Genomic DNA, 26355 nt, shown 5'->3' with positions numbered 1-26355 from the left:
ACTCTGTGTTAGAATATATGTCTGACTTCATTTCCTCTCACGTATGTGATGGCTGACTCAGACAGACCAAATCCTGCCGACTGAAAGCTGTTCGGCGGCCAAAACATCTCGCAGCAGTTCATTCGGTGTTGCTGCACAGTGCCATCCGGCGGCCGAAACCCGAACAGCGCCAGGATGGAGGATCCGGTCCGCCCCTGCCTGAAGGCAACATTCATAAAGTACTTGAAAGGCGACAAGTGATTTTATCATGAAAAGGGAAGATCTGCTGCGTTCTCTTATCATCCAATCGGTATCCGTTCAGCATGACTGTCATTCCTGCCGCCGACGACAATTCCCGCAAGCCCTACGATGCCGTGATCCAGGCCATCGTCGACTATGTTTACGACTACAAGATTACCACAGACATTGCCTGGTCGCGGGCCAAGGTCGCCTTAATGGATGCCCTTGGTGCTGCCCTCGAAAGTATCCATACCAGTCCACAATGCGCTCAGCTTGTTGGACCGGCATTCCCAATCGCTCCAGCCACCTCGGGTTTGTTCCGGTTACCGGGAACAGCCTACCAGCTGGACATCCTCAAAGGTGCCTTTGATCTGGGGGCCATGATACGTTACCTCGATCACAATGACGCCTTCCCCGGTGCAGAATGGGGACATCCTTCGGGTGAGCTATAAACCACTCCAGCAATTGTCAAGCCCCATGCACTAATAATGTTGATTCAGATAACCTAGGTGCGATCCTGGCCGTCGCAGATGTCCGTAGTCGTGTAGCCCTGGCAGAGGGCGACCCCGACAGCATAGTGACAATGCAGCAGGTTTTGGAGGCCCTGATCAAGGCGTATGAGATTCAGGGCTGTTTCCAGATTAAGAATGCCTTCAACAAGGTCGGGTTGGACCACACAATCCTTGTCAAGATTGGCGCAACCGCCGTGTCGGCCTGGCTGCTGGATCTTCCCCGCGAGCAGGCCCTCAGTGCCGTCTCTCACGCCTGGATGGACGGCCACCCACTCCGCGTGTACCGCCAGGCACCCAACACTGGTCCGCGCAAAGGATGGGCAGCTGGCGATGCTTGCATGCGGGCTGTGCACCTGGCACTACTAGCCAAGGCCGGACAACCCGGTGCTAACACGGTGCTGACCACACCCCGCTGGGGTTTCTATGATGTCCTGTTCAAGGGCCAGGAGTTTGACCTTCCCCAGCCATTTGGCACGTGGGTCATTGAAACTGTGCTGTTCAAGGTGAACACTGCCGAGGGCCATGGCATGACAGCGGTGGAGGCCGCGCTGGAAGTCGCCAATACCCTGCGGGCGCGTGGACTCGACCCAGCCAGGGATATCCAGTCGATCCACGCCAAGACTCAGGCTGCTGGCATGACAATCATTAACAAGGGCGGAGCAACACTGCACAACGCCGCAGATCGTGACCACTGTCTGCGGTACATGGTAGCTGTGGTGCTGCTGAAGGGAGCGCAGGTCGAGACGGCCGACTACCAGGATGACAGTCCCTGGGCGACAGACCCGCGCGTCGATGCACTGCGACAGAAGATTACAATGGCGGAAGACCCCAAATACACGGCTGATTATCATGACATGGCGGTGCGCAGTGTGGCAAACTCGCTCACCGTCACCCTGACGGATGGCACGACGCTGCCTGAGGTACTAGTAGAGTATCCGCTGGGACATGTTCGTCGCCCCGAGACGCCACAGGAAGTTTACGCAAAGGCGGAGCGGAATCTGGGATTGCGACTGTCGACCGAAAAAGTGCAGCAGATCCTGAAGACGGTGGCATCGGAGGAGTTTATGTCGCTACCGGCATGCCATTTTGTGAACTTGTTCAGTTTGTAGCCGAGGAATGTACGGAAATCTCTACCTTAAACACTTTTGATGAATATGTGATTTATGTTTATGTCTAAACGATCTATCTACCGATCTATCTATAACAATACAAACATGCAATGAAACAAAATAACAAGATAATAGTGCCAGCCAACCTTGCAATGCCGAATCCCAGTATCAAAAAGAACCCCCATGCTAGATAAACATTCAATGAACGACGTAACAGCGTAAGCGTCAGAATAGGACGAGACAGTTCACTGCATCAGCCCCAAAGAAGTATCCGCGCCGGCAAACGGGTCCAGCAGATTGTCAAACATGACCGGCCCACCATCCGTGAAGATAGGATCGCTCAACGAGAAGGCCGGTCCAACGGAACCTCCCGCATCGAGGAAGAAAGAAGGATCCGGATGCGTCGATAGATTACTAGAAAATTGGGGCGCTGCTGGCGTTGTGCCCCACCCGGCATCGGCTGCCATGGCACTCAGGTCCCAGAAAGGGTCCGGCAATGTCGGTTGATCCACCTGGGACTCGGCTACATCGGGGGGCTGGTGGAGCCGAGTGACAACCTGACAGCAGAGAGCACTGACCTCGCGCACTCGGGCCGTATACGATGTTGCTGTTGTCTGTGCGGCCAGACTGTCCGCGCGCGCCGCGAAGGACGTCAGGAGCGCCACATCCGACGCATCCGCTTGTGGGTGATCCTGCAGCACCCGAATATACACTTCGAGGAAGGGAATAAGGGAGTAGTTTAGTGTTACGCTGCGGGAAAGTTAGTATGAGTGGATTAGGAGGGAACAGTCTGCCGCGAAGCCGACATACCTGGCGAACAAGGCGTAGCCAACGCGACGTCCTCCGAGGCGGTCACAATGGCACAACTCCTGAAGCAACTGCAGACCTGCACGAGCGTGGATATACCGCAGGGACCGACTCTCCGGCCCATTGATGCGGCGTTGCACGAGAATTCGACAGATATATAATGCGTACTGCAATTCCGCGGCCGCCAGCACCTGGGACGCCTCTGGTGTGCCCGTAGGTTGAAGGGCGTGTTCGTGCTGTACCGCCCAGTCCTCTATCCGGCGGCTCAGTTGGATAGCACGGCGGGATATTTGCTCACGGCCACGCCGCGTGCTGCGGGCTGAATGCAGGCGACGATACAACTCCTCTAGGATGGTGGCCAGCATTATGCGCGCCGTGAACTGATCCTCGATGAGTGACCCACACTTGGAACTGGGAATTGGGATGGCACAGGCATAAGAAGGGAGGAGACACGGTTTGCCAGCTGCCAAAGCCGCATGCTTCTATACTCTAGGTCAGGCAAAGATCTTGTATCAAGGCTGGAGTGGACACTAACGTCAATGATGAACAGGCACCAAAAAAGGCGGCGACGCTCTGCTTCCTGTGGAGCACCCGCGGCAGTCTGGTGCAGCCCGATGGTGCGGGCCAACTGGCAGGCCTGCGCAAATACCGTCTCAAACATCGTGAAGCTAAAGTATCGGAGTGCTACCAGTGCCTGCAGACGTGAGAATGGTGTCTAAGTTAAGCGGATTGGACGTTGGAGCATACCATACTAAACAAGCTCTGGACGTTGGCGAGACGTGGTTGCAGGAGGCGCTCAAAGTTATTATAACAGCGGCGGGCATTGAGCAGAAGATGCACCACCAAACCTCGCTCCAGCGTACTATCTCCTGTATGTCCTCCTGGCTGTGCGGCACTCGACTTGGCCTCGAGGGTGTGCAGTAAGATACTATTGAACGAACATACCCAGGCCAGGTCGGGCCCATCGCTTCGCGGTCCATACTGTTGTTGAATGGCATCAAGCACGCTTTGTCGGTCATAGAGTGGGAGAAAAGGATTCAGATCGGTAAAGTAGGCTTCCACGAAACCTTCCAGCAGAGTTCGTGGAGGTAGTGCCGGAGGGAGATCGTCGTACTTGGGCTCAGTGACAGGAGGAGGACCGGTGGCCAGCTCTTGGAAGAGCTCGTTGGCGTCCACCAAATACGCTTCCAGGGGCGTTGATGGGGTCAGGGTCTCGCTCACGCGCGGACTCACTGGCTTGGAGCCGTCTTCTGTTGACAGAATTGACGATATCAGCTGGTTTCCTGCAGCCCGAGCCTCGAAGTAGAGCGATGCCACCGGACTGCTGTAGTGCAATGGATCTGCCTCGGGATCTCGTTCACCCTGAGCAAGCAGATCAGACGAGCCATCCGACCAGCTTTCCTCAGACTCGACCGAGCCCCGGCGAGACTCTTCTCGATCTTCATGACCCTCTGAGCCAGGCCGAGACGTGGTTTGGGTTGGAGTGCCGTCTCGCGTGGTGTTGGCAGCTTCAACCACCGACAAGCAGCGAAAGAGAGCCTCTTCAATTTTGCCTAAACGACTGCCCAAAAGCTCCACATCACTCACACTATGAGAAAAGCTTGTCAGACGGGGAACACCCGACCAAAGTTCACCCAGGCAGCACGGACCACCAAGGGAGGTGAGAGGGGCCACTTACAGTTTCTTGGTATGGTTGATGCGCTTGCCCTTGTTGGAAAATTCGCAGGGCAGATTAGATGCGCGACAGCTTGAGCACTTGGGATACTCTTTATTGCAGCGCACTTTGCGGATTCGACACTCATCGCACGCTGGGCTCAGCGAGCCCGTCTGTCGGGGTCGATTTTTCTGGACAGACACGCTTGATGCGTGGGGAGCAGTCATGATGTTCACACAGGTTGCCAGCTTGCTTGGTTGGCAACACTCCGGCAGAAGGATCGCGATTTACGACGCACTGATTCAGGGAATACGAGGAGAGCTTGGCTACCATGTACCGCTCAACAGGCCATGCACCGGCTGATATACCAAGACTGAAGGTATCTCTGGGCAACACGCAAGGACCACTTAGACCCGCAGACCGTTATCGGGAGAGAACCACCCCAACCTACTCCAACCTACTCCAGTGTCACACCAGGCTCATCAAGCTTCCTCATTCTCTTGTATGGCGTCTTGCAGAAGGCGATCCTGGTGGGCGGAGGATTCCTAGCGCTGACCTCAGCGGGAGGACTGTCAGCCTCTGATAGCTCCGCGTGTTTGAGGGGGTGATTCTGTCTTTAGAATCCTGCACTTGGCACGTTCGATAGCAACATCTGGTGAAGAGGGCCGGGCGAGGAGGAATAGTCTTTCATAATCTTCCGGTGTTATAGCCTCGACCCACTGGCAGGAAGGAGTGTCCGTGTGTTTTCAACCTGACTTTGTCCGCGTGGCGCAGCCATCGCTCCGTGATAGACATGGCGCTTGCCCGCACTGGTCCGGGATGCCAAAGTTCACTCAGTCTGCTGAATCCTCCCGAGTGGCAACACCAGAGCAGGCAAGTCAAACGAGCCGTGAAGCCTGTTAAGATAATTATCAGATTCGGATGTCGGATATATCCATAATGGGCAAGTCATCAGCATGGTATATCCAACCCAGACATGCGCGTTCATATCTCCAACGACAGGGATGGTTTTCCTTTGCGCAGGGATGTAGCAGGTTGCAGCATCCTAGCTACATCACCGAAGTTCTGGAACAGTTACGTGTTATACTGCTAATTCGGCTACCTAGCAGCTCCATCTTACTCAACTGGATATTGTCATGCTAAAATGATTGTAATCGTTAGTTTATTCCCACTCTTCCACTGGTCGTCCTTCACGTCCTCTGCAGGGTCATAATTTCGACCCTAAAGAAGGTTACACTCGAGACCAACTTAAATACTCTAACCTGTGTGATGGACAAGCTACGATACCAGACAGATTGGAGGTGCTTCGGGCTCAGAATGTTATCGTTGAGATATCGGAGCAAAGTGTCCCAGCGACAGCATCGGCTAACGGTCCAGTCCCCGAAAGGCGTCTGGACCTGTGGTCGACGATCTGCCGCCTTTAGCAGGCGTGGCGCCACGAGGCAGATCGATCGATTGGCAGTGGCTAGACCCAGCAGACCCTCATTATCTGATGGAGCGGCTCCGGAAACTGCTGCTGCCGTTCCTTAGTTGTGGGAGGTGACGGACGCGGTCCGAAATGAGCACTTACCGATGTAGCGAATCCTCATCCAATGGAACATGACCCATGCACATGCGACCTGGCCAGTCAGATCCAGGCGATTCTCCGCCGGGACCAACGATCATCTTGTCTGCTGCAGGATTGTCTCATCTTCATCCCCATCTCTCCCGCCGTGGTACCTTTGGGCCCGAGGCTTGTCATATGACAGGTACCCAAGCTAACAATATGGAAGATATATTGAGACGATCATGTTTAATGTTCAAGTACGGTGTTTCAGAGCTCAATCCATTTCTGCTACTAATGCCTCGTAGGTCCACACTGCGGCACTGACTTACAATTCCCAATATCCGCTTATTCAGCGTGGTATTCAGAATACCTTTCCAGACTGATTAGATATAACTCCAGTCGCATTTCAAGTTCGGTTTGGCTGATATCCCGGGTGCGAAAATCGGAGAGGACATGTGATTGAGATAATTTCACGCTGACTGCATGCTCGCCAAGGAAATCCTCCCTTCCTCTCTTCATCCTCTCCTCCGGGCGTAGACCAGACCGCGGAAGGTCATTTCTGCAATTTGCACAGGCTCTTGAGCAGATCGACAGCAAGTTATCACCGGGTGGGTCTGGTTTCGGACGGCTGGGGGAAGGAAGGACCGTCGTGAAGCCGAAATTTTGGTTAGGGCGTCCGCGGGGGCTTAGGCCTCGTATCCTGATCCAACCACGCGCCATCCTATTCTCATGTTGGAGATTACGCTGCATTTGTCATCTACATCCAGCAGGAAGAGGAAGTCCTTCAGAAACCCAATGTAACATTCCTGCACAATCTATCCATATTACTTTAGTCAGCTTGATATCATTTCCAGCACTCAGTTCACCATCAGGTGGGTGGTGTCGTGCTAAGCATTGGTGGGTGATGGAGGGAACTGGCAGCGCGGCTGGTGGGCCTGGCATTCCTGCCAGTCCCATCCCCTCCCTCCTTCTCATCCTATAGGGTGAGCCCTGCAATCTTCAGCAGAAGCGACTCACTAGGCTGGTCAAACTAACAGACACTAATTCACTAGTGTAGTTTGCTGAATAACCCGCATCGCGTCTCTCCCGCTCGCTAGCAGAAAAGCGACCCCGATAGCTCACTCGCAGCATCGCTCCTGATACCAGTTCGGAGACGGAGTTCGCTGCTCTCGGAAATAAGATGGCTCTCTCGCTGCTCGGTATCACGCAGAAGCTGTGAAATCTTGCTGCGTAATCAATCACCTCGGAGCACTCATACCTGGAAGACAAGAGAAGCCAGAGAGCTCGCGAAAACACCAGTGGCCCACAGACCAGCACGCCCAATGCCGATCACCGATAAGTCTCCGTTGACTGCAAAGAAAGTTAAATAAGGTAGACTTGTAAAACACTGCCGATCATGAACCGCGGGCTGTCAAGCACCATCCCGGTGAAACAAGGGCGTCTAAGTAACTCTGACGCGCGACTACCACCTCCTGCGTCGATCCGCAAGGCCATCTAGCTGTGAAGAACGGTAAAGCAACGGACCGAAGTCAAATTTCGACGATCGCGGCTAGGACCGATATACACAGCGCGACTTTCTCAGATGGAGTCAGCCGGTGACGTGCTACGCATCACAAACGGTCGCTTTAAAGTGAGACTAGTGCGCCCTCCAGCCGGATGAGGGAGGGATTTCCAGGCTCGGAGCTTCAGTTCCAGATGTGGATAGTGTGATAAGATGCATGCAAGGTAATACGAGGTTACTGCTTCCAGATTGATCTAATAGGATGATCAAAAACCTCGCCGACGAGCGATTTACAGCCTATGCATATTGCCGTGCTCCTATAGGGACAGGGATGCCATCTATCACGGAGCATACCGCTATCAAAACACCCCCATGCTACCCGCCTGTGGGAGGAGCAGCAGCAATTCCCTGGCACGTCCGCCGTTGCGCTTGAGGCTGAGATTGATTATCGTCGACATGTGTCCGTTGCTTGGTATCAGCGAACCATCTGGCATGAAGTGATCGCCCAGATATTAAGGGCGAATGAAGCAAACATAACTATTTGTCTCACACTTTACGCCGGAATCTACCGCACCACAAGCTGAGCTTACCCTTGTTGGGTAGTGGGAGACTTTCAGACATTTGCAACTATCTTATTGGGCCTTATTGGGCCATTGTATTGGCTACCTGGTGACCATATCTCACAGACGCCATCCTACCCACATTCCAAGCGATCTCGAGGGAAATCATGTCTCAGTCATTTCATGTCTTCATCAGTGAGCGTCGGAAACATTCCGAGGCCTGGCCTAGGTGGCCTGTAGACTTGCATGCGTTCTAGCGCTAGCTTCAGTGACGCTGTTGACCGTTTTACGCTAAGATTGCCTCATTGGTGATAGAGGAACTGTTCTAAACCTACGCCATCTCACGGCTCAGGTGTCCGGTGTAGATCTGGCCGGGTCTCCAGATACGTGCCGTACTCGCTGGCACATCATTAGCCTCAGACTGGGATACTCGGTGGCAAAATGGATCACTTACACATGGCTTCCTTCCAGTGGGCCATGAATCCCTGCGTGCGGGACAACAGTGACAACGGCAGAATAAACTCAGTCGGGAAGCCCCTAAACCCATTGTGTTAGCGGGTCTTCTGTGTGAAACAAGTCCTTCACGGAATCTACCTACATAGCACTGTACACCAGCGCCGCAAAGAGATCGGCGTTGGGCCGCAGCTTCCGGGTGACAAAATATTCATCCTCCGAGGCGACACGGTCCACCTCAAACGCCACCTTTAGCAGTGGGTTACGGGCGATCTCCTCCTTCAGTTCGTCCAGAATCTGGCGGATGAAGATGAAGCGCGGATCCGTCACGCGGTAGATGCGGTGACCGTAACCATACAGGCGCTCCTTTCCGGCCTTGACACGCTCTATCTTGGCCGCAACGTTCTCAACCGAGCCAATCTCCTCAAAGTTCTTGTAAGCCACTTCAATGGCGCCACCATGCAGCGGACCATAGAGGGCCGAAAGTGCGGAGATCATACAGGAAAATACATCAGGCAGAGAGGAAGCCGTCTGCAAGAATGCGGCAGTCGAGCAGGTCATCTCATGATCGGCGATGAGGACCCAGAGACGCTCAATGCGGTCGACGTATTGCGGGTTGGGCAGTCCAGTGCTGGACTCAACGTGGCCCATCATCAGGAGGAAGTTCTCGATGTAGGAGAGTTCCAAGCGTGGCGGGGTGAATTCCCGTCCGGTGTGATGGCAGTAGACAGCAGCGGTGATCATGGACAGCGAGCCCATCAGACGGACGATCTCATCGTCGACGGCCTGGGGATTACCCAAGTAAAGGTTCTTGGCCGCGTGAGCGGGGATGCGGTCCATCTGGGAGCTCTGGACGGCGGAGAGCGCGGCGATCATCATGCCGATGATGGACGAGTTGGGACTAAAGCTGTTAGACTCTGGTGGGACAATTAGAGCATATGACTAGTGTGAAGCTTACGGGAATGCCTGGATCACCTTAAAGACGGATTCATCCAGAATAGGCACGCTGGAAAGCTTCTCCTGAAGCGACCTGGCCTGTTCTGGCGTCGGCCATTCGCCCCAAATGAGCAGGTGTGCCGTGTCGATAAACTTCTTCTTCCCTACAATATCCTCGATATTGTAGCCTCGGTACTGAATAGTTCCCTTCAGGCCATCGCTACACCCCGTTATCAGTTGCTATTCACCATGAACAATCTCTCGAGAGGTAACGCACATGTAGGTAACCTGACTCTCACTGACAGCCGTGTTGGAGTATCCGGGGTCAAACACCCGGATGCCCTGCTCGTTCTGATCTTCGGGATGTGCGGGATCCTCCGGAGACTTGAGTTTCTTGAATTCACTTGCGTTGATGGCGTTGCGCACGATAGGGATGGGGAAGTAGTTCCCCGTGCGGCTGTCTACCACATGGAGAACTGGGGTTTCTGGCTTGTTCTCTGCATTTTTAGCGCTGCCGTTGCGAGCGACGTTGGGTGCGATGTCGGGCATATTGACGTTGATACTACTCTGATATGGGATTAGGAGATAGAGGATCGTAAATCAAAACTACTGTGCCAGCCTGATGGAATTACCTCGTATATAAGCTACATCGCTGACAGGCCAAACGTACAGATTTCTGATGCGGTTTTACTTGTGTAATCCCTTTTGCTACACTTGGGGGCTGTGAATCCCTCGAATCCTGCCGTCGGGCATCGGCCGCCGGGCCACCCCCCCTTCAGTCATACTGATGCGCCGAAATGCCCGGGGTCCTCGGACATCTGTGAGCGCGACACTGCTCGGTCAGCGGTTGAAGATAATTATATCGGATTAATGCTGTCCGCTTTGAGGAAGGGGCCTCTATATGAACAGCATTGTCGTACCATACCCCTCAAATCCCCGTCCGCGATGTCCATCGTCGTCTCCTGATCACCACATAACACCCAACACAAGATGGGCGAACCAATTCAATCACTTCCAGATTCAGAGCAGGAGCAACGTGCTCTGGCACGGACACTGCTCATTGAACTGCTGGCGTAAGTGCCACTACGGATCAGAATTCCATGAGAGTTGTAGATTAACTGATCTGACTAGCTACCAATTTGCCTTTCCGGTTCAATGGTGAGTTTCGTTCCTATCCCCGAGCTGCAAATTTGCCACTGACCCCACCAGGATTGATACACAGAAAGAGTTCTTCACGCGAGATGAGGCCGTGGAGCGATACGTAGAGGTCGGCCCGGCCAAGGTGTTGTCCACCATGGGCAAGAAGACGGTTGCCCGCAATCACCAGCTGCAGGACCAGCTGCGCCTGATTCGCCGCCAATTCCTTTCCCACAGCGATGATTATGGGCAGATATGCTATGAATACGAAGAGTCGCAACCAGTGGTCACGACAGAGACTCAAGCTGCCCCAGCCACCCCAGCACCAGTTGCTGTGGCCCCTGAAGCCCCGGTTGCTCCTGCTGCAGCTCCCGCAGCTCCAATTGTAGCGGCAGCCGCTGTAGATGATGTGCCACTATCTGCGCTGGATATCGTGCTGGCTCTGACTGCCCAGAAGCTGAAGCAGCCATTTGATCAGGTGCCTCTGCAGAAATGCATTCGGGACCTGTCTGGAGGTAAGACTGGCTCATATAAAATTCTCAACAGTTCTCTTCTAACGCTTTCCAGGTAAATCTACACTACAGAATGAGCTTATTGGTGACCTGGTGGCCGAGTTCGGTGGTACACCCGACGGCTGCGAAGACCTTCCACTCGAAGCTGTTGGGGCAGCTCTCGATGGCAGCTTCACCGGCCGTCCTGGCAAAGTCATGTCTGCATTGATTGCCCGCTTGATCTCGGCCAGGTTCCCCGCTGGGTGGAATCAGAACAGCATTCGCAGTCACCTTGAGACCCACTGGGGCTTGGGCTCTCAACGTCAAACAGCTGTTCTCTGCTATGCCGTCAGTCTGGACCCCTCGTCCCGGCTGGAGAGCCCTCAGGCAGCCAAAGAATTCGTCGACAGTGTCGTGTCTCGGTACGGACGCCACTGTGGCATTACTATTAGCCCAGCTGCTGCGTCTGCGGGCGGAGGTGGTGCCGCTGGCGGAGCTATGATTGACTCCAAGGAGCTGGAGCGGCTACGCACGGAGCAGAACGACGCTTTCAAGCACCTTCACCTGGCACTCGGGAAGATCTTGGACAGCGACGGCGGCGAGCTTGTTCAGAAGCTAGCGCACAGCGAAGAGCTATGGCAGGAAGCCGACCAGAAGTTGGAGGCTTGGCAGGCTGAGTTCGGTGACGGCTTCTTGACTCGCATCTCGCCCATCTTCGACGCGAAACGCGGTCGCAGCTATGACGCCTGGTGGAACTGGGCTCGCGTCGATATTGCCTCGCTGCTGCTGGGACCCGGTAGCACTTCGAACGAGGAGAAGATCTGGCAGGTTTTGAATCGCTCGAATCCCAGCGCCTTCGACCTAGTCAAGTATCACATTGCCCACCCATTACGCCACAGTGACAAGCAGCTGCAGATCCAGCCCTTGGAGCAGCTGTTCCAGGGTTACCGTGATGCACTCCAAGGAGACTCCGTCTTCATCCACCGGCTGCCACCTCTGGGTCCTCGTACCACTGTCAGCCCTAAGGGAGTTATCGAATACGAAGAGATCCCTCGCACCATTGGCGGACGCCCAGATACCTACGTCGAGCTACTCAAGCGTGGAAGTCGCTTCGACGCCCCCGTTGCCGACAGCCTACCTTTTGTTCGGCTCTGTCGTCCTAAAGCCAGTGCCTGGAACTACGACGATGGCCTCACATCCAGCTACCTCGATTCAGTCCAAGCGGCCACATCCATCGGTATCAGCTTCTCCGGTAAGACGGTGCTGATCACCGGTGCCGGACCCCAATCCATAGGTGCTGAGATCACGCGTGGCCTGCTCACAGCCGGTGCCAATGTCATTGTTACCACCAGTCGCTCCAACATGGACTTTTATCGCAGCCTGTACCGCGACTTCTGTGGTCGGGGTTCGTCCTTGACAGTCTTCCCCTTCAATCAGGCCAGTCGCCAGGACTGCCAGGCCCTCATTTCTCATCTGTACACCAACACTCTGGGTACTGCAGGTGACATTGACTGCGTGATCCCGTTCGCCGCCATATCCGAGAACGGCCGACAGATTGACGGACTCGACGGTCTGTCCGAGGTGGCTCACCGCGCCATGCTGGTCAACCTTCTGCGCCTGCTGGGTTGTATCAAACAACAAAAGGAAGCCCGTGGATACGGGGCCAACCCGACGCAGGTCATTCTGCCGCTCTCACCCAACCACGGTACCTTTGGCGGGGACGGGCTCTACTCGGAGTCAAAAATTGGCCTAGAGACCCTCTTCAACCGCTTCAAGTCCGAAAGTTGGGGTGACTACCTGACCGTGTGCGGCGCCGTTATCGGCTGGACCCGTGGCACAGGGCTGATGAGCGCCAACAACATCGTGGCCGAGGCCATCGAGGCTGAAGACGTAATCACCTTCTCGTCGGCGGAGATGGCATTGAACATAATGGCGCTGATGACTCCCGTCATTGCAGAGGCCTGCGAAGACACGCCCGTGTACGCGGACCTGGGTGGCAAGATGGAGCAGCTGGCTGACCTGAAGGGTTTGTCGACTGCCGCCCGTAAGCAGGTGTAACACCAGGCTCGCGCACGCAAGGCCATTGCAGCCGAAGATGAGCTGCACGAGAAGCTGTTGAAGGGCCCAGAGGAACAGCAACAGCCGATCACTGCTCCGACTACACGCAAGCCGCGTGCCAATCTGACGGTCGGCCATCCAGATCTGCCGGATTATGAGGCCATGACGGCAAGTATACAGCTGCCCGGGCGTGACATGATCGACCTGAACAAGACTATTGTCGTGGTTGGCTACTCTGAGCTAGGACCCTGGGGTAGTGCCCGCACACGCTGGGACATGGAGCGAGCCGGAGATCTCAGTCCCGAGGGGTACGTCGAGATGGCCTGGATCATGGGTTTGGTTAAGCACTTCGAGGGCGACCAGCAGGGATCTCCCTACGTAGGCTGGGTCGACACCAAATCCAACCAGCCTGTGCACGAGGCCGACTTCGCAGAGAAGTATGGCGAATATATCCACGAACACGCGGGTTTGCGCTTCATCGAGCCAGAACTCTACGATGGCTACGATCCTGCCAAGAAGGAATTTCTGCAGGAGGTGGTGGTGCAGGAGGATCTACCTGTCTTTCAGGCGACTCGTGCTGTCGCTACCGCATTCAAGACAAAGCATGGCGACAAGGTCTCGATCTCTGCAGCTGGAGAAGATGGGGAGGAGTACAATGTACAATTCAAGCCCGGAGCACGGTTCTTGGTGCCAAAGGCGCAGCCGTTCGACCGACTAGTGTCGGGCCAGCTGCCTACTGGATGGGATCCAAAGGCGTATGGTATCCCAGCGGACATTGTCTCGCAGGTAGATCCGATCACGTTGTATGTCTTGTGCTGTGTGTGTCAAGCCATGTTGAGCGCCGGCATCCAGGACCCCTACGAGCTGTACCGACACATGCACGTCTCGGAGCTGGCCAATTGCATTGGCACGGGCGCAGGTGGATTGATCGCCATGCGTGGTGTGTACCGCGATCGGTATCTCGACCGCGACGTGCAGAATGATATCCTGCAAGAGTCGTTCCCCAATGCCATGGATGCCTGGGCGAACATGCTGCTCATGGGTGCGGCGGGTCCCATCAAGTCCCCATCAGGAACATGCGCCACCGCCATTGAATCGCTGGACACGGCTTGTGAGGGCATTCAGGCCGGCAAGGTCAAAGTGGCCCTGGTGGGTGGCACAGATGACCTGCAGGAGGAGATGTCGTACGAGTTCGCAAATATGAAGGCGACAGCCAACACAGTGGAGGAGCTGGCACGCGGTCGTACTCCACGAGAAATCTCTCGCCCGACGGCTAGTTCCCGCGCAGGATTTGTCGAGTCTGCTGGATGCGGTGTACAGGTGCTCATGACGGCACAGTTGGCGCTCGAGATGGGAGTGCCCATCTACGGCATCGTCGCGTACTCGCAAATGGCGGGCGACAAGATCGGTCGCTCTGTGCCTGCACCAGGCAAGGGCATCCTGACCGCTGCCCGTGAATCGACTACCGCATCGCTGTCACCTCTTCTGGATGCCACATTCCGCCAGAAGCAGTTTGAAGAGCTGCGAACGCAGATCCAGCAGGGGGCGGCTCGCCAGCTTCAGCAGGCCCGGCAGGATGGCCAGCTCTCGCCACACCTAGCCCAGGTCATCGACAGGGCTGCAGCATCACAGATTCGTCAGGCCCAGAATCTCTACGGGCTAGACCTACGACAGCAAGAACCCGGCATCTCACCCATTCGCGCAGCGCTGGCTGTATGGGGTCTTACCGTCGATGATATCGCGGTGGCCTCATTCCACGGCACTTCCACCAAGGCCAACGACAAGAATGAGTCGGAGGTGATCAACACAATGATGAGCCATCTCGGCCGCACCAAGGGTAATCCAGTTATGGTCGTGTGCCAGAAGTACTTAACGGGCCACCCCAAGGGTGCCGCAGGAGCATGGATGCTGAACGGAGGCCTGCAGATCCTGCAGTCAGGAATCGTGCCAGGCAACCGCAACGCAGACAACGTCGACTCGGTCCTGCAGCAGTTCGACCATCTCGTGTATCCTGCTGAGTCCATTCAGACACGCGGCGTGCGAGCCTTCATGCTCACCTCCTTCGGATTCGGCCAGAAGGGCGGTCTGGTGGTGGGAGTGTCTCCGCGCTATCTCTTTGCCGCGGTGGATCGGACGCCCTACGAGGCGTATCGCGTCAAGGCCCTCCGACGCTGTGAGATGGCCAACCGTGCCTTTATCGAGGGGCTCAACACGAACAGTCTGTTCCAGGCCAAGGCATCGTCCGCCTGGGCCGCCGAGGACGAGATGCGAGTGTTCTTAGATCCATATGCGCGGGTTGCCGTTGACGACGGCAGCTACTATTTCGATGCAAAATGTCTGCATCCTGATTCAGAGGACTCAATATCTGAGACGAGCTCCGGTGTGCTAACTGCCGTGGAGACGCCCTCAACGCCTACCAGCGAGCCGCTGATGGACGCATGTCAGAAATGGGTGGAGGCGGCTGTGTCGACGGACGGAACGACCTCGGTAGGTGTGGACATTGAGTCTGTGACTGCTATCAATGTCGAGAACGATGTATTCCTGGAGCGGAACTACACTGAAGCCGAGAGGGAGTATTGCCATGCTGCACCAGATCCGGCACACTCGTTTGCAGGCCGTTGGGCAGCCAAGGAGGCCGTGTTCAAGAGTTTGCAGGTGCCGTCCAAGGGAGCAGGGGCTCCGCTCAACGATATTGAGATTCTCAGTGATGGTGGGATTCCAACTGTTCATGTGAGTTGCTCTGTTCCTGAATATGTAGTGATCACAGGCTAATGAGACTGCAGCTACATGGTGAGATCAAGAAGCTCGCTGAAGAGAAGCAGCTGGCCAAGGTTCAGGTCAGTATTAGCCACTCGGGCGAGCTTGCCATGGCGGTGGCTGCGACTACGTTTGGTCCTGCTGAGAAGGAGTGAATATTGTTACTGAGAGGGAGAAAAGGAGCCCTTGAAAGCATCCAGACTGTATAGTTTTACTTGGAGACTTGGTGTTTTGTGGTTGCAGTTCTTTCGTTTGTAATGAGTACTATGAGCTTTATGATCAGACCGTACTATATCTATCACAATATATTTGCAGCAACTATCATTGTCATGCTTTTGCAAGCCAAATTCTAAGCCGGACGCAACTAATTCTGAATTCATTCTCTCGGCACATAGATGATGCCCCCTAGACAGAACATCCTGCAGAAACAAGTGTAGCATTATATTGCGGTTGTCAATTGCTATTATGTCTATCCAAATCAGCAGCTGGATCCTGCTGCCCCTGGCCGAATCGCCACTTGGGAGGGCGCAGTCTTGATTGCTTGAGCTTTACTAGATTAGTGTATATTACGATGACCTCAACGGTGCTGTATTTAGCTCATTGCATAAGTCCAGACCAAGTGAATACATGTTTTCTCACTCCTGATCCAGGGGAGAGAATTCATGGATAGTACAGTGGTCCATAACCTTAAGAACCGGTTAAACCCGTAGTTCCTCGACACTCGGGTGGCTCACTCCTTGACCAACACTCTATAGAGAGTATTTGCTGTATATTATAAAATATCATCATCTTTAATAATTTCACTTTAAAGTCTCAAATCAATCGTACTTTTTGATCAATTTTACTGGCGGTATTTGCCCGATGGCCGCTATTAACCGCCGTACCCTATCCAGTTTTGCCCATTATTCACGACTCCGCAGAGTGAAATTCTCACTCGAGCTTGCCAAAGAAGATGACCTTCCCGAGCTCATAACCGAACAGTGGGAAGCGTTTGACAATCCTCCGCAGGGCATTTTTCGTCTCTTCTTCCCCATTGAAGATGGCGATTGGGAAAAGAGCCTACAGAGAAGTATCGAGGACCAGCGCACGTCTTTCATCAGGGAGCAGCCGACCGTCAAATGGATCAAGGTGATGGATGTAGAGAAAAAACGGATTGCGGCCGCTGCCAAATGGTATTTCTTCGACAATGCCAGCTTTTTGGCCAAACGCCCAACGGTCGAGGTTGATTGGTATCCCGAAGGGGTGATCAGGAACCTTCTGACTCAGGCTGTGAAGCAATATGAGCAGCCACGGCATGAGATGGGCCAACGGCCACATGAACGTAAGTCTATTCTGTTGTGAAGATGATTTGGTCCTGGACGGTTGCTACACATTCCTTACTGAGAGAAACAATTCTGGGCCTTTATATCCAATAGCCCACTGATAATGTTAGATAGACCTCCACATTGGTTTCACGAGACCCAAGTATCAAGAGCAAGGTCTTGATAGAAGGGGATGGAATGGGGACTGGCAGAGGCGGACTGATTGGGGCTGAAGCCCAGACTGGATGCCACTGATCCCGGTGTTCCTCTCTACGAAAAGTACAACTTTCAGGTAGCCAAGGTGCATGAACTGAGGCCGGCAATGCCCGCGAGCCTGAAGAGGAGTGAGATGCGGGAATGGAAACGCTGCGAAGAGTAATTTTTACTTATTCGCACTACTGTGATGGTGCGCTTCCCAGGTGGAGTTCCCGCTGCAAGCATGGAGGTTCATGGAAGTCAGTAAAAGAAGACATCCGTATACAAGAAAATTACTACTTGTGTAATCACCACTTGAGAGACACATAAATACACGGCAGATTAAGATCCGGTGAAACAAAGTCCATTACTCTTACAAGATGATTACGATTATGTCCTCAATTCATGTTCTAATTTCCATGAAAGAAAATTATTCAACGGCATCCCCCTTTGTCCACGAGTCTTAAACCAGAATCCCGAGGGCAACAAACTATCCCAGCGGCAATTTCCTTCAAAGGGGCTTACAAGATGAGTAGAAGCCCAATATATTGGTAGCAGGGGCCCGATATCTCAGCCTTTACAGCCAATCACTAGGCTTCCTCCTTGATTATCGTTAGCTGCTCAGGATAATATCCCTGCTTTTCCAGGGTATATAGGTGTAGTCATCATTCGCTGGCCCATATTACTGCTTCCATTTTCCTATATTCTCCTCCAATGCCTCTCAAAGTTCACGCCCGTCAATCACAGCCTCACCACCCAAAATTGTGATCGCCTCTGCCTCCCCTTACGAAACATTTTTGAAGGTCACCTGGCCTACTCATACCGCTCATCCCAAACTATATTCGGCCGTCTGTTGGATCTACTCAGCAGCAAGATGAGATATCTCTGGAATCTACATAGTAGAGGTCAGTATACCATAGCTGGCAATCAGGAATACTATGTTTAAGTGGCAGAGAAGAAAGTGAATTGCAGAGCTAACATCTGGGTCAATTAGGTCGGTGGTTTCGTTGCTATGAAGTGTACGGTCCTGATCATAAATATGGTTCCGATCGCCCCGAGGCGCTGAAAATAATTAAGCAGCTGTGTGAGGAGCCTGACAAGCTAGATGAATGGGAGGAAGCTCAATTTCCTGCTCCGGTAGGTGCACTGGCCGGCATAGTCTACACCGTGAATTTGGACGCTGGCACACTGGTAGTGTCCTACCTCGATTTCCCAGACAATGATCCCCAGACAGTGACTGACTGGTATGACCTACACACGGTACGTGAGGCCTCTAACTTGTCTGCAGCGGGACTCCGTGAGGAGCCGAAAGAACTACCTACGCATGCCCCTGAGGAAATTATGAATAATGGATTAGCGCAGCCGCCGCTGGAACCACTGCATCTCCGCTTGGATATCCCGACTTTCCTGAACGAACTGCAAGCCCGATTGTTTATCGATCTTATGTGGGCCTGGCGCTGGCACATTTGCGATCCGATAACTATGCGTTATGATTCGCCGGCGTTGAATTACTTTTGTATCGCCATCTTACGTCTTGCAGCTTGGGATTTCGAGGTTTCATTTGACACCGACGTTGACCTCCCAGTGACTGATTATCCTGGTGTACCCTGGAGCTGCCCCAAAGGTGACATCTACTGGTTCCATGGATTTCTTGTTGTTCTACACAACAACCTGGAGGATCAATCCATGATCCGCTCAGCCGTTCAAAAGGCTGAGCAGTACCTTGAGAAAACCGCATCCCAGAGTCATCACACCCGCTTGATAATCATTTCGACATGCCATGTTGTTTTTGCAGAGATCTCAGACGACACTATCCGTGCAAGCAGCCCAAGTATGCTGATTTCGGATATGTCCAGCGGCCGGTGGCCTGCGGGTTTCCGTGCCCTCTGCCAGATCCTCACAACAAACTGCTGGGGACAAAGCAAAATGCACCGGGAAACATGGAAGCCTCACCTGCCTGCGGAAATCGTTCAACTCATCCTGCAGCATCTGGAACCACGCGATGCGGTAGCATTCGCACAAGCGTCTTTCATTGCCGAAAAATGGTATTACGCAAGTGTACACCAATTCACTGGCCTTGTCGTATAAAGCTCCCGTTTGCTAATACCGTGTTGCGGCAAGCGCAGCGGACTCGAACAGTCCGGGGTGATGTGCTCAGTTTGCTACTCCTGGCAACACACTGGCTGCCTTGACCAAGCTAATCTTCCAAGTGATAGTTGTCCCCACTACGTTTGCTCGCGCTGTCGAAGTGGTGAGCCAGAACATCCCATAGGCCCCGACGTCATGTGCAAGTTTTGGGTAAGTGGAGCATGCAAGGTTCGACACGAAAGTACTCTCAAGAGGTTTTGGCTACAGCAGAACCAACCCGTTTCTAGTAAGCTGCATAAGTCTAGACACTGTCTTGCGAGCGTCGACTATACAGTCCGGTTCAACGGTGCTTTTTCAGGTTTAGCTTATGGCTTTGACGATCGTGACTTGGACGATGATGGCACTGACGCTGATGGCTATAATGCTGATGGCTACGATGATTATAGCTACGATGATCATAGCTACGATGATCATAGCTACGACGATCATGGCTACGACGATCATAACTACGACCATAGTAACTATGAGTATGATGACCATGACTATGATGGCACTGGAAACCATGGCACTGACCATAATGACTTTGATGATGAACCCTGAGAGTACCTTGCTATCTGGGTAATCAAAACGTAGTTGAGATGGTGCAAATAGAGAATAGTTGACTGGAGAAAGGTAATTCAAAATTCCAGCGCTTTAGAAGCGCCTCATACCCTCAATTTTATTCCATTACTTATGATTATGCCCTTCGGGGCTGTCCGACTGTACTCATACACGCTTCACTGTCTCATCGCGCAGGCGTATCATGTAGTGCCATATGCCTCAACATCCGTTTAATCTGAACACTATCTCTGCGTACATGAAAATCATGCTGCTCCTGAGATCGACCGGATAGTGCCCATGGCACAAGACGCTCATGTACAGGCAGCTGTCCATGATACTCGTAGCAGTAGACCGACTGACTCTGGACCAATATTGCCCAACAACTTTCGGCCCCTGAAATTCGGTGCTGAATGGAATGTCAAAGTCGATTGATACAACTTTGAAGTGAATCATCCACTTCCGATCTAACCACGGCGTGATCGACGATCATACGATCCTTTGAGGGACTGGGCTGGAATTGGCGGATGATGAATTCAAAGCCTGAAGAGCACTTGCTGCTCGTTGACGTGGGTGCGACTATAAACCCTGATCAATAGGAAAGTCATAAGTGAGAATACCAGATGTCATTGCTTTCATAGCGTCCTCGTTTCTTGGGTCCTCCTCGACTCGTCGGATAAGTTCATTGAGGATGGGCATGGTGAGATATTCTGCCATGGTTGGTGGTCAGATCCAGAGGGATTTTGGACCTGAGCATTTGCAGTGTGGGCGAGGTCTGGGATTATCTAGCAGGTAGGAGACAGGGGGATTTGATAGAGGGGCGTAGCGAAGCTCGAGCTGACCACTTCGCCAAGGTGGGGAAGATGTTAATTTCTCCGCAAAATAGCTGCCGAGGATCGGCACTGATCGACGATTATCTCCTCGGATTCAAGTAGTCGGCTTCCTCGTTTTCTGTCCAGCTTTTCTATCATAATAATCAATATTCATATTAAGATGACTAGCCCATTCCCTGTATGCAATCCTGAACCAGCCATATACTGGCTCATCATCTTCCCATCGCCAAAACGCCACATGAGACTCCCAGGGAGCTCAAGTCTATGTGCATGTAATAATATACGAAGGAAACAGAACCAAAAGAATTATACCCGATCTCTTCAATGCATCGTTCCCCCAAGCCTCACTCTCACTTTATCCATGCTTTTCTGATAAATCGTGTGACAACCCCACAACCCATCACAGTTCCAACTGAGATGACTTTCTGACGCTGCCACCATACTTGTAAAACAGCATTGGCACGGGGATCATGCCAAGTGTAACGAATCCCAGCAGGGAGTTACCCCATCCGTAGCCCAATGTCGAGTACATGCGCGGTCCCGCCAGCGGCAGCAGAGCACCCATCAGCGACCGTGTGACCACCATCGCGGCGGTACCGGAGGCAGCATACCGAGGATAGCAGTCGATCACGTAGGTCTGCAATGTATTGTAAATACCCACCATGCCGAACGCAAAAGGCGCCAGGCCAATGATCGGCACAATCCAGTGCGTATGCTCCTGCGCAGACCATCCGTACCAAAAGAATGAGACGGGGATGAAGAAGGCAAAGACCATGGTGATGGACAAACGCATTTCCGGCTCAAAGACGTTGTTGTTGCGCAACTTCAACCGTGTGATGATACGGTCACTGACCAAGGCAAAGACTATCTGGCCACTGATAAAGCCGACACCGAGACCGAGATACGCGAGGCCACTGATCTCCGTGCTCCAGCCGTAGGACTTCTTGAAGACATCGGTCACTGTGGTAAAGAGCAAGTAGAGACATCCGTAGAGTGTGGCCAGATAGGTGGCGACTGGGAAGACGATCGGCGAACGGACCAAGAGGTAAAATGGCATGATCAGCCGCTTGCCGAGGGTGCTTGTATAAGAACCTTTGGCGTCCGCTCCATTGGGTTCGTAACAGCTGTATAGTTCGGGACGATTGAGCTCCTTACGGAGGCGCTCGGTCTTGCGGCGTATGATTACGACGTGGTTGGTCTCACGGTTGAAAATCATGACCAGAGCAGAGAGCGTGCCGCCCGCAATGACCAGCACCCAGAACACCTAGCAGGATATCAAGATCAGTTATGTGGATGGACACACCGGTGAAAATAACATACCCAGTGCCAACCCGCTCGCTGAGCGATGAAGCCTCCAAGAAGCGGTCCCAGAACAGGTCCGATCAAGATGCCCGTAGTATAAACTGCCATTGCAATCCCACGCTGTTCGGCCACAAATAAATCGGCCACCACACCACCACCTGTGGTCAAACAAGCCGATCCACCGACGCCCGTCAGGAAACGAAAAACGATTAGTGCAGAGATATTGGGGGCTAGCGCGCAGCCAATCTGGAAGGCGACAAAGAACGTGTTGGCCGCACTGAGGACGATCCGTCGGCCGTACATCTCACTTAGCGGAGAGAAAAAGAGAGGACCAGTCTATAGGGCCATTTTGGTAAGCACAAGTCAGGTTCTTGACAAAAAGGAAACCACACATACCACATAACCGATGAGATAACCTGTGACCGAGAGAGTTCCCAAAATAGTCGATGTGACATCAAATTCCTCTTCCGCGTACACCACACCTGGAGAGAAGACAGAAGACGCGAATGGACTGCAGAGGTCGTGAGTAAGAGACAGCAACCGGTTTATTTAAAAAAGTCTCAGCATACCTGATGAATGTGATGGTACTGACCAGTATCATCAAAAACCACTTCTGAGACACAGGAAAATTCCTATTTCGTGTCAGATGCTAGATCTTACATGGTGGCAGATGTGACCGGTTATCTCTCACCTCGGATTCTTTGGATCATCCTCGCCGTCCCATCCTACCATGTCCTTCTCCAGGTCTATCACAGGATGCACGTCGGGTCGCTAGTAACTTGACGTTAGTCAACGGCTCACTAGTGGACATAATTCTTGATGACAGCGGAACTTAATGCCTACCTTACCGCCGGCCATGGCGCTGGACGAATCCTTGCTAGTGATTGGTTGTTCTTATTCTCGGAAAAGCAAAGTCGGATTTTATAGTGGTAAAATTTGCACTAATAATCGAGCAAACAATCGCATAGTTTGGATAGTGTTCAGCGCTTGTTCGTGGGTTAGTTGCGCCTGGGCACCATTCTATGAGAGATATATAAGGGGGCCGCGATACATCCTCAGGGAGGCTCGGGCCGCGCAGACTTCAAAATCTGACAGATACATCCCAAAAGGAGTCGTGCAATGCACTAAGCATATCTTTCCGGCACGCAATTGACCGCCACGTTGGATCCGGCCTTGTGCAGTGGTTGAGATCAGCGCGTCTGGACTTGCAGCGCCGGTTGGTCGGCACTCGGCCTGCGAGACCCGATGTTTGGGTTAGACCGACCCGTCGAGCTGCCGCCCGTGGTTCGGAATCTCACCCAGCAGCCACTCGGATGTTGGGTGGTCAGGTCTCGGATTGGACGAGAAGGAGAATAGAAGATAGACAAACACTAAGGGAAGGTAAAATGAAAAGAGGGACAAAAAAATAGACATGAAGGTTCATGATCAGTTGCCACGCGCACGCGGCACCACGCTCAGCTATTATCGGTCGGATCTTAAGGCGCCCGGCATTGGACACTAGTACCCCCAAACCACAATCACATTACAAAGTCGGTCTAAAATAGATAGTCGAAGCTGAGTAAATCCCCCGTCATCCCGTCAAATTCCCCAAACTCTCTCCCGAACAGGTAATCCTCGCCTTCCGTAGGTCGTTGCAAATTAAAGGGTCGCGCTTCCAGGTAGTACGTCTGATCTCCGAGCCCTGGCTCCGGTCCATAAGTGGCAGCAGCCCCGGCCAGCGCCTCCATAACTCGCTCAGCTGTCTGGGGAGTGGTGTTTTCGGGCGCCGGAGTTGGCATAGTCGTGCATGGCGCACCTGGTTGGAGTGGGGGAACCACATACCCTGACGGTACCGGGGTGGAATCTAAATGAGATAACGGAGGCTGTGATACAGGAATCATGCCGTATGCTTCGACCGAACTAGACTGGGAAGGATGCGTCTCCACGCCGCGCGTGAATGACCCTGAACTGGGGGCAACCACTTCACCCGCTCCAGGACCGTTATATTTCTGCTTCCCCTGAGGTGATGCAGCATGACCCTGTCTTGTCGTCGGTCCCGTATACGGCTCGCTGGCTTTATCCGCAACTGCCTCGGCGGTGTCATTCGGACTTTGCGACTGCGAGCCGTGATCCGATTTTGTGAACGTAGCTGTCAGTACCTAGTCGCTTACATTAGCCTAGAATCGTCAACATGGAACCATCGCTGGTCGTACCGTTAATGCCACATGCAGGCGACGGGAATGAGAACTGTAAGGGGTGAGGCACATCAGCATTCTCTTTGCTGTGTTCAAATCCATCTTGAGATTTCTTGCCGTGTCCGGGTTCTTAGAGCCCACCACCACATATATCAATGATAGACCTGCTGTGCAGACCATGTACGCAATCCTCCAGTGAGCTCCATATAGGAGACCGTCCCGGTGCATATCCTCGGTCAAATGGATAAGATTGCGGCTGGCGTCAACACACGCCGAGGCGTACTTGTGAAATCCGTGTTCGGCATGGCCGTTCCCCTCGGTGCTGTCGACGAAGTAGTGCAGGAACGGTCGATATAGAAGAATTTGGACGTGTGCATATGTCATCCATAGCTCGTATTTCGCCCTGCGACCTGTTAGCTGGATGGGACTTAGTGGGGACCGCACTTATGGCGACCTTACTTCTCTAAGTGGGGGGCGTATCGACTTGTTCCCCGTTTATACCCCAGTGGGAGCGATGTGGACCACTTCTGCAGCTCCGCTTCGAGCTGCGTGACAATGTCGTTGCTCACCCGGTGGCTCATGGATCCGCTGTTGGTTTTGCGCCGGACGCCTCCTGACGGATAAAGCTCTCGAACTATTCGATCCAGAATATTGTGGAGCTTCAACAGCGCGACAGATCCAGACATACTCCGAATCAGTGCCGGGTCTTGTAAGGCTTGCGATATCCTGGTCGACTTAAGGTCGTTATCGTCCAGATCTAGCGGCTGTTCGATGTCGACTTCGTTGCTGTTGATCGGCCGCGGATAGCCGCACATCGAGGCTACGACCATCAGTAATTGTCGCAGAGACCAAAAAAGTCGCCTCTTGATCTCGGCGACGATTAGATTGTCCCTCGTATTTGGCAGCTGGAGATTCATGCGAACGGCGAGAGAGAATGCGTGTGACAGGCATGTATAGCACGGTGATAGCCTCTCCGTGCTCAAGATGAATAGGTTCATATAGAAGATTGCTTGTAAGGTAACGATATCATTGCAGTCGTGCAGATCCACTAGATCACGGCATGTGGAGAAATATTTCGTTCTGTTCGCGTTAGCATGGATTTAGTTAGACGACACGGTGGAATGAAGACATACCTCTCCGCGGTCATGTCGTCCCCGCTTTCCGAAGAGCCCTCGCCGATCTTCTCAAACAGGCAGCCCAAGGCCATGAGGGCATAAACGAGCGGGATATGGCGCATTTCCCCTTCCCCATAGTCGCTCCGATCCAGGCTGTAGAGGAGTTCGAACGCCGAGTCAAACGTGGGTCGGTGCACGACATGATAGAGGACGCTTGCATCCAGCGCTATGTTGATTAGGTGCTCCGCTCGCTCACGGGGTGGTAAGCAGACGACCCGCGGTGCCGGGTTGGCTGACTGGAACAATTTCACCCCGGGTTTCTCTCGTATACGTAGCCGGCTGTCGAAGTCCGCGCCGGGCCAGTCTCCCAGCTCCGCCTTGAGGCGCTCAATAAAAGCACGGTCGGCGGATGAAAATCCGAAGCGAGCTTCTCCTTGGCTTGACTGGGCCTGAGGCTGGGCATCTGTCGGGTCGTGGCCGACATCATTGACGCCGGCGGTTGACGGGGGATGGTGTTGCGTCGCCGAGCTGGGGGACTGAGATGAATCTTTGGTGGCAGAAATGGTCTGATAGGATTCCTCCATCGCCTTGACCCTCTTCTCCAACTCCTGCAGACGATCGAAATGCGGGGAAGCTTTGCGCTTGCGCCGTGGCTCCGGATACACACATTCTGTACCCGTTAGCTTGTCCCCAGCCTACCGTCTGTGGTCTTATCGCGACACAAGATAAAAGGGCCTCGCACCATTGAAGGAGGTACGACAGTGATTGCAGGTAGAGACGCCGTCACACTTGATTTTCATCTGGCGACAGCGCTCGCATGCCCGGCGAGTACGATCCTTGGGTCTTCCAGTGGTATCGGAATGGGAGGCATTCCCATTCGGGGGAGGGGGCATCTGAAAATGGCGGAACATGATGATGAGAGGGGGATGAGGAAAGACCTGACTGCGATGCAGTCATTGGGAGGAGAGGATGTAAATGGAATGGAATAGAAATAGAGATTAACATGCGAC

At 53.3% G+C, this 26355-nt stretch overlaps 11 protein-coding genes across 11 annotated transcripts; 6 read left to right on the top strand and 5 right to left on the bottom strand.

The window, feature by feature from the left end:
• Positions 1 to 302: 302 nt before the first annotated feature.
• AKAW2_52044A (uncharacterized protein) lies at positions 303 to 1840 on the top strand (the record flags this gene model as incomplete). Its single annotated transcript, XM_041692040.1, has 2 exons — positions 303 to 660; positions 720 to 1840. 2 exons carry the CDS (start codon positions 303 to 305, stop codon positions 1838 to 1840), a joined length of 1479 nt encoding a protein of 492 aa, XP_041545465.1.
• Positions 1841 to 2085: 245 nt separating this feature from the next.
• AKAW2_52043S (Zn(II)2Cys6 transcription factor) lies at positions 2086 to 4528 on the bottom strand (the record flags this gene model as incomplete). The annotated part of the gene is made up of 5 exons (XM_041692039.1): positions 2086 to 2590; positions 2651 to 3129; positions 3183 to 3341; positions 3395 to 4235; positions 4326 to 4528. 5 exons carry the CDS (start codon positions 4526 to 4528, stop codon positions 2086 to 2088), a joined length of 2187 nt encoding a protein of 728 aa, XP_041545464.1.
• A 1664-nt stretch (positions 4529 to 6192) lies between these two features.
• On the bottom strand, positions 6193 to 6597 carry AKAW2_52042S (uncharacterized protein; the record flags this gene model as incomplete). The annotated part of the gene is made up of 1 exon (XM_041692038.1): positions 6193 to 6597. The coding sequence occupies one exon, from the start codon at positions 6595 to 6597 to the stop codon at positions 6193 to 6195; it is 405 nt and encodes a 134-aa protein (XP_041545463.1).
• A 1642-nt stretch (positions 6598 to 8239) lies between these two features.
• Positions 8240 to 9846, bottom strand: AKAW2_52041S (uncharacterized protein; the record flags this gene model as incomplete). The annotated part of the gene is made up of 5 exons (XM_041692037.1): positions 8240 to 8307; positions 8363 to 8445; positions 8507 to 9262; positions 9320 to 9517; positions 9575 to 9846. The coding sequence occupies 5 exons, from the start codon at positions 9844 to 9846 to the stop codon at positions 8240 to 8242; spliced, it is 1377 nt and encodes a 458-aa protein (XP_041545462.1).
• A 441-nt stretch (positions 9847 to 10287) lies between these two features.
• FAS2_3 (3-oxoacyl-[acyl-carrier-protein] synthase) lies at positions 10288 to 12983 on the top strand (the record flags this gene model as incomplete). The annotated part of the gene is made up of 4 exons (XM_041692036.1): positions 10288 to 10370; positions 10429 to 10455; positions 10507 to 10949; positions 11002 to 12983. The coding sequence occupies 4 exons, from the start codon at positions 10288 to 10290 to the stop codon at positions 12981 to 12983; spliced, it is 2535 nt and encodes an 844-aa protein (XP_041545461.1).
• A 162-nt stretch (positions 12984 to 13145) lies between these two features.
• On the top strand, positions 13146 to 15895 carry AKAW2_52039A (uncharacterized protein; the record flags this gene model as incomplete). The annotated part of the gene is made up of 2 exons (XM_041692035.1): positions 13146 to 15713; positions 15767 to 15895. The coding sequence occupies 2 exons, from the start codon at positions 13146 to 13148 to the stop codon at positions 15893 to 15895; spliced, it is 2697 nt and encodes an 898-aa protein (XP_041545460.1).
• A 706-nt stretch (positions 15896 to 16601) lies between these two features.
• Positions 16602 to 17081, top strand: AKAW2_52038A (uncharacterized protein; the record flags this gene model as incomplete). The annotated part of the gene is made up of 1 exon (XM_041692033.1): positions 16602 to 17081. The coding sequence occupies one exon, from the start codon at positions 16602 to 16604 to the stop codon at positions 17079 to 17081; it is 480 nt and encodes a 159-aa protein (XP_041545459.1).
• A 1496-nt stretch (positions 17082 to 18577) lies between these two features.
• Positions 18578 to 19324, top strand: AKAW2_52037A (uncharacterized protein; the record flags this gene model as incomplete). The annotated part of the gene is made up of 1 exon (XM_041692032.1): positions 18578 to 19324. The coding sequence occupies one exon, from the start codon at positions 18578 to 18580 to the stop codon at positions 19322 to 19324; it is 747 nt and encodes a 248-aa protein (XP_041545458.1).
• Positions 19325 to 19519: 195 nt separating this feature from the next.
• AKAW2_52036A (uncharacterized protein) lies at positions 19520 to 19924 on the top strand (the record flags this gene model as incomplete). Its single annotated transcript, XM_041692031.1, has 1 exon — positions 19520 to 19924. The coding sequence occupies one exon, from the start codon at positions 19520 to 19522 to the stop codon at positions 19922 to 19924; it is 405 nt and encodes a 134-aa protein (XP_041545457.1).
• A 1230-nt stretch (positions 19925 to 21154) lies between these two features.
• Positions 21155 to 22914, bottom strand: AKAW2_52035S (MFS transporter; the record flags this gene model as incomplete). Its single annotated transcript, XM_041692030.1, has 6 exons — positions 21155 to 22018; positions 22075 to 22392; positions 22453 to 22567; positions 22626 to 22688; positions 22748 to 22827; positions 22900 to 22914. 6 exons carry the CDS (start codon positions 22912 to 22914, stop codon positions 21155 to 21157), a joined length of 1455 nt encoding a protein of 484 aa, XP_041545456.1.
• Positions 22915 to 23591: 677 nt separating this feature from the next.
• Positions 23592 to 26256, bottom strand: AKAW2_52034S (uncharacterized protein; the record flags this gene model as incomplete). Its single annotated transcript, XM_041692029.1, has 5 exons — positions 23592 to 24194; positions 24249 to 24633; positions 24690 to 25310; positions 25364 to 26015; positions 26088 to 26256. The coding sequence occupies 5 exons, from the start codon at positions 26254 to 26256 to the stop codon at positions 23592 to 23594; spliced, it is 2430 nt and encodes an 809-aa protein (XP_041545455.1).
• Between the last annotated feature and the right edge of the window lie 99 nt (positions 26257 to 26355).

Source organism: Aspergillus luchuensis, chromosome 5, assembly GCF_016861625.1.
Source record: "Aspergillus luchuensis IFO 4308 DNA, chromosome 5, nearly complete sequence".
In the NCBI taxonomy this organism is placed as follows: Eukaryota; Fungi; Ascomycota; class Eurotiomycetes; order Eurotiales; family Aspergillaceae; genus Aspergillus; species Aspergillus luchuensis.
This window is presented reverse-complemented; position numbering and strand designations above follow the sequence as displayed.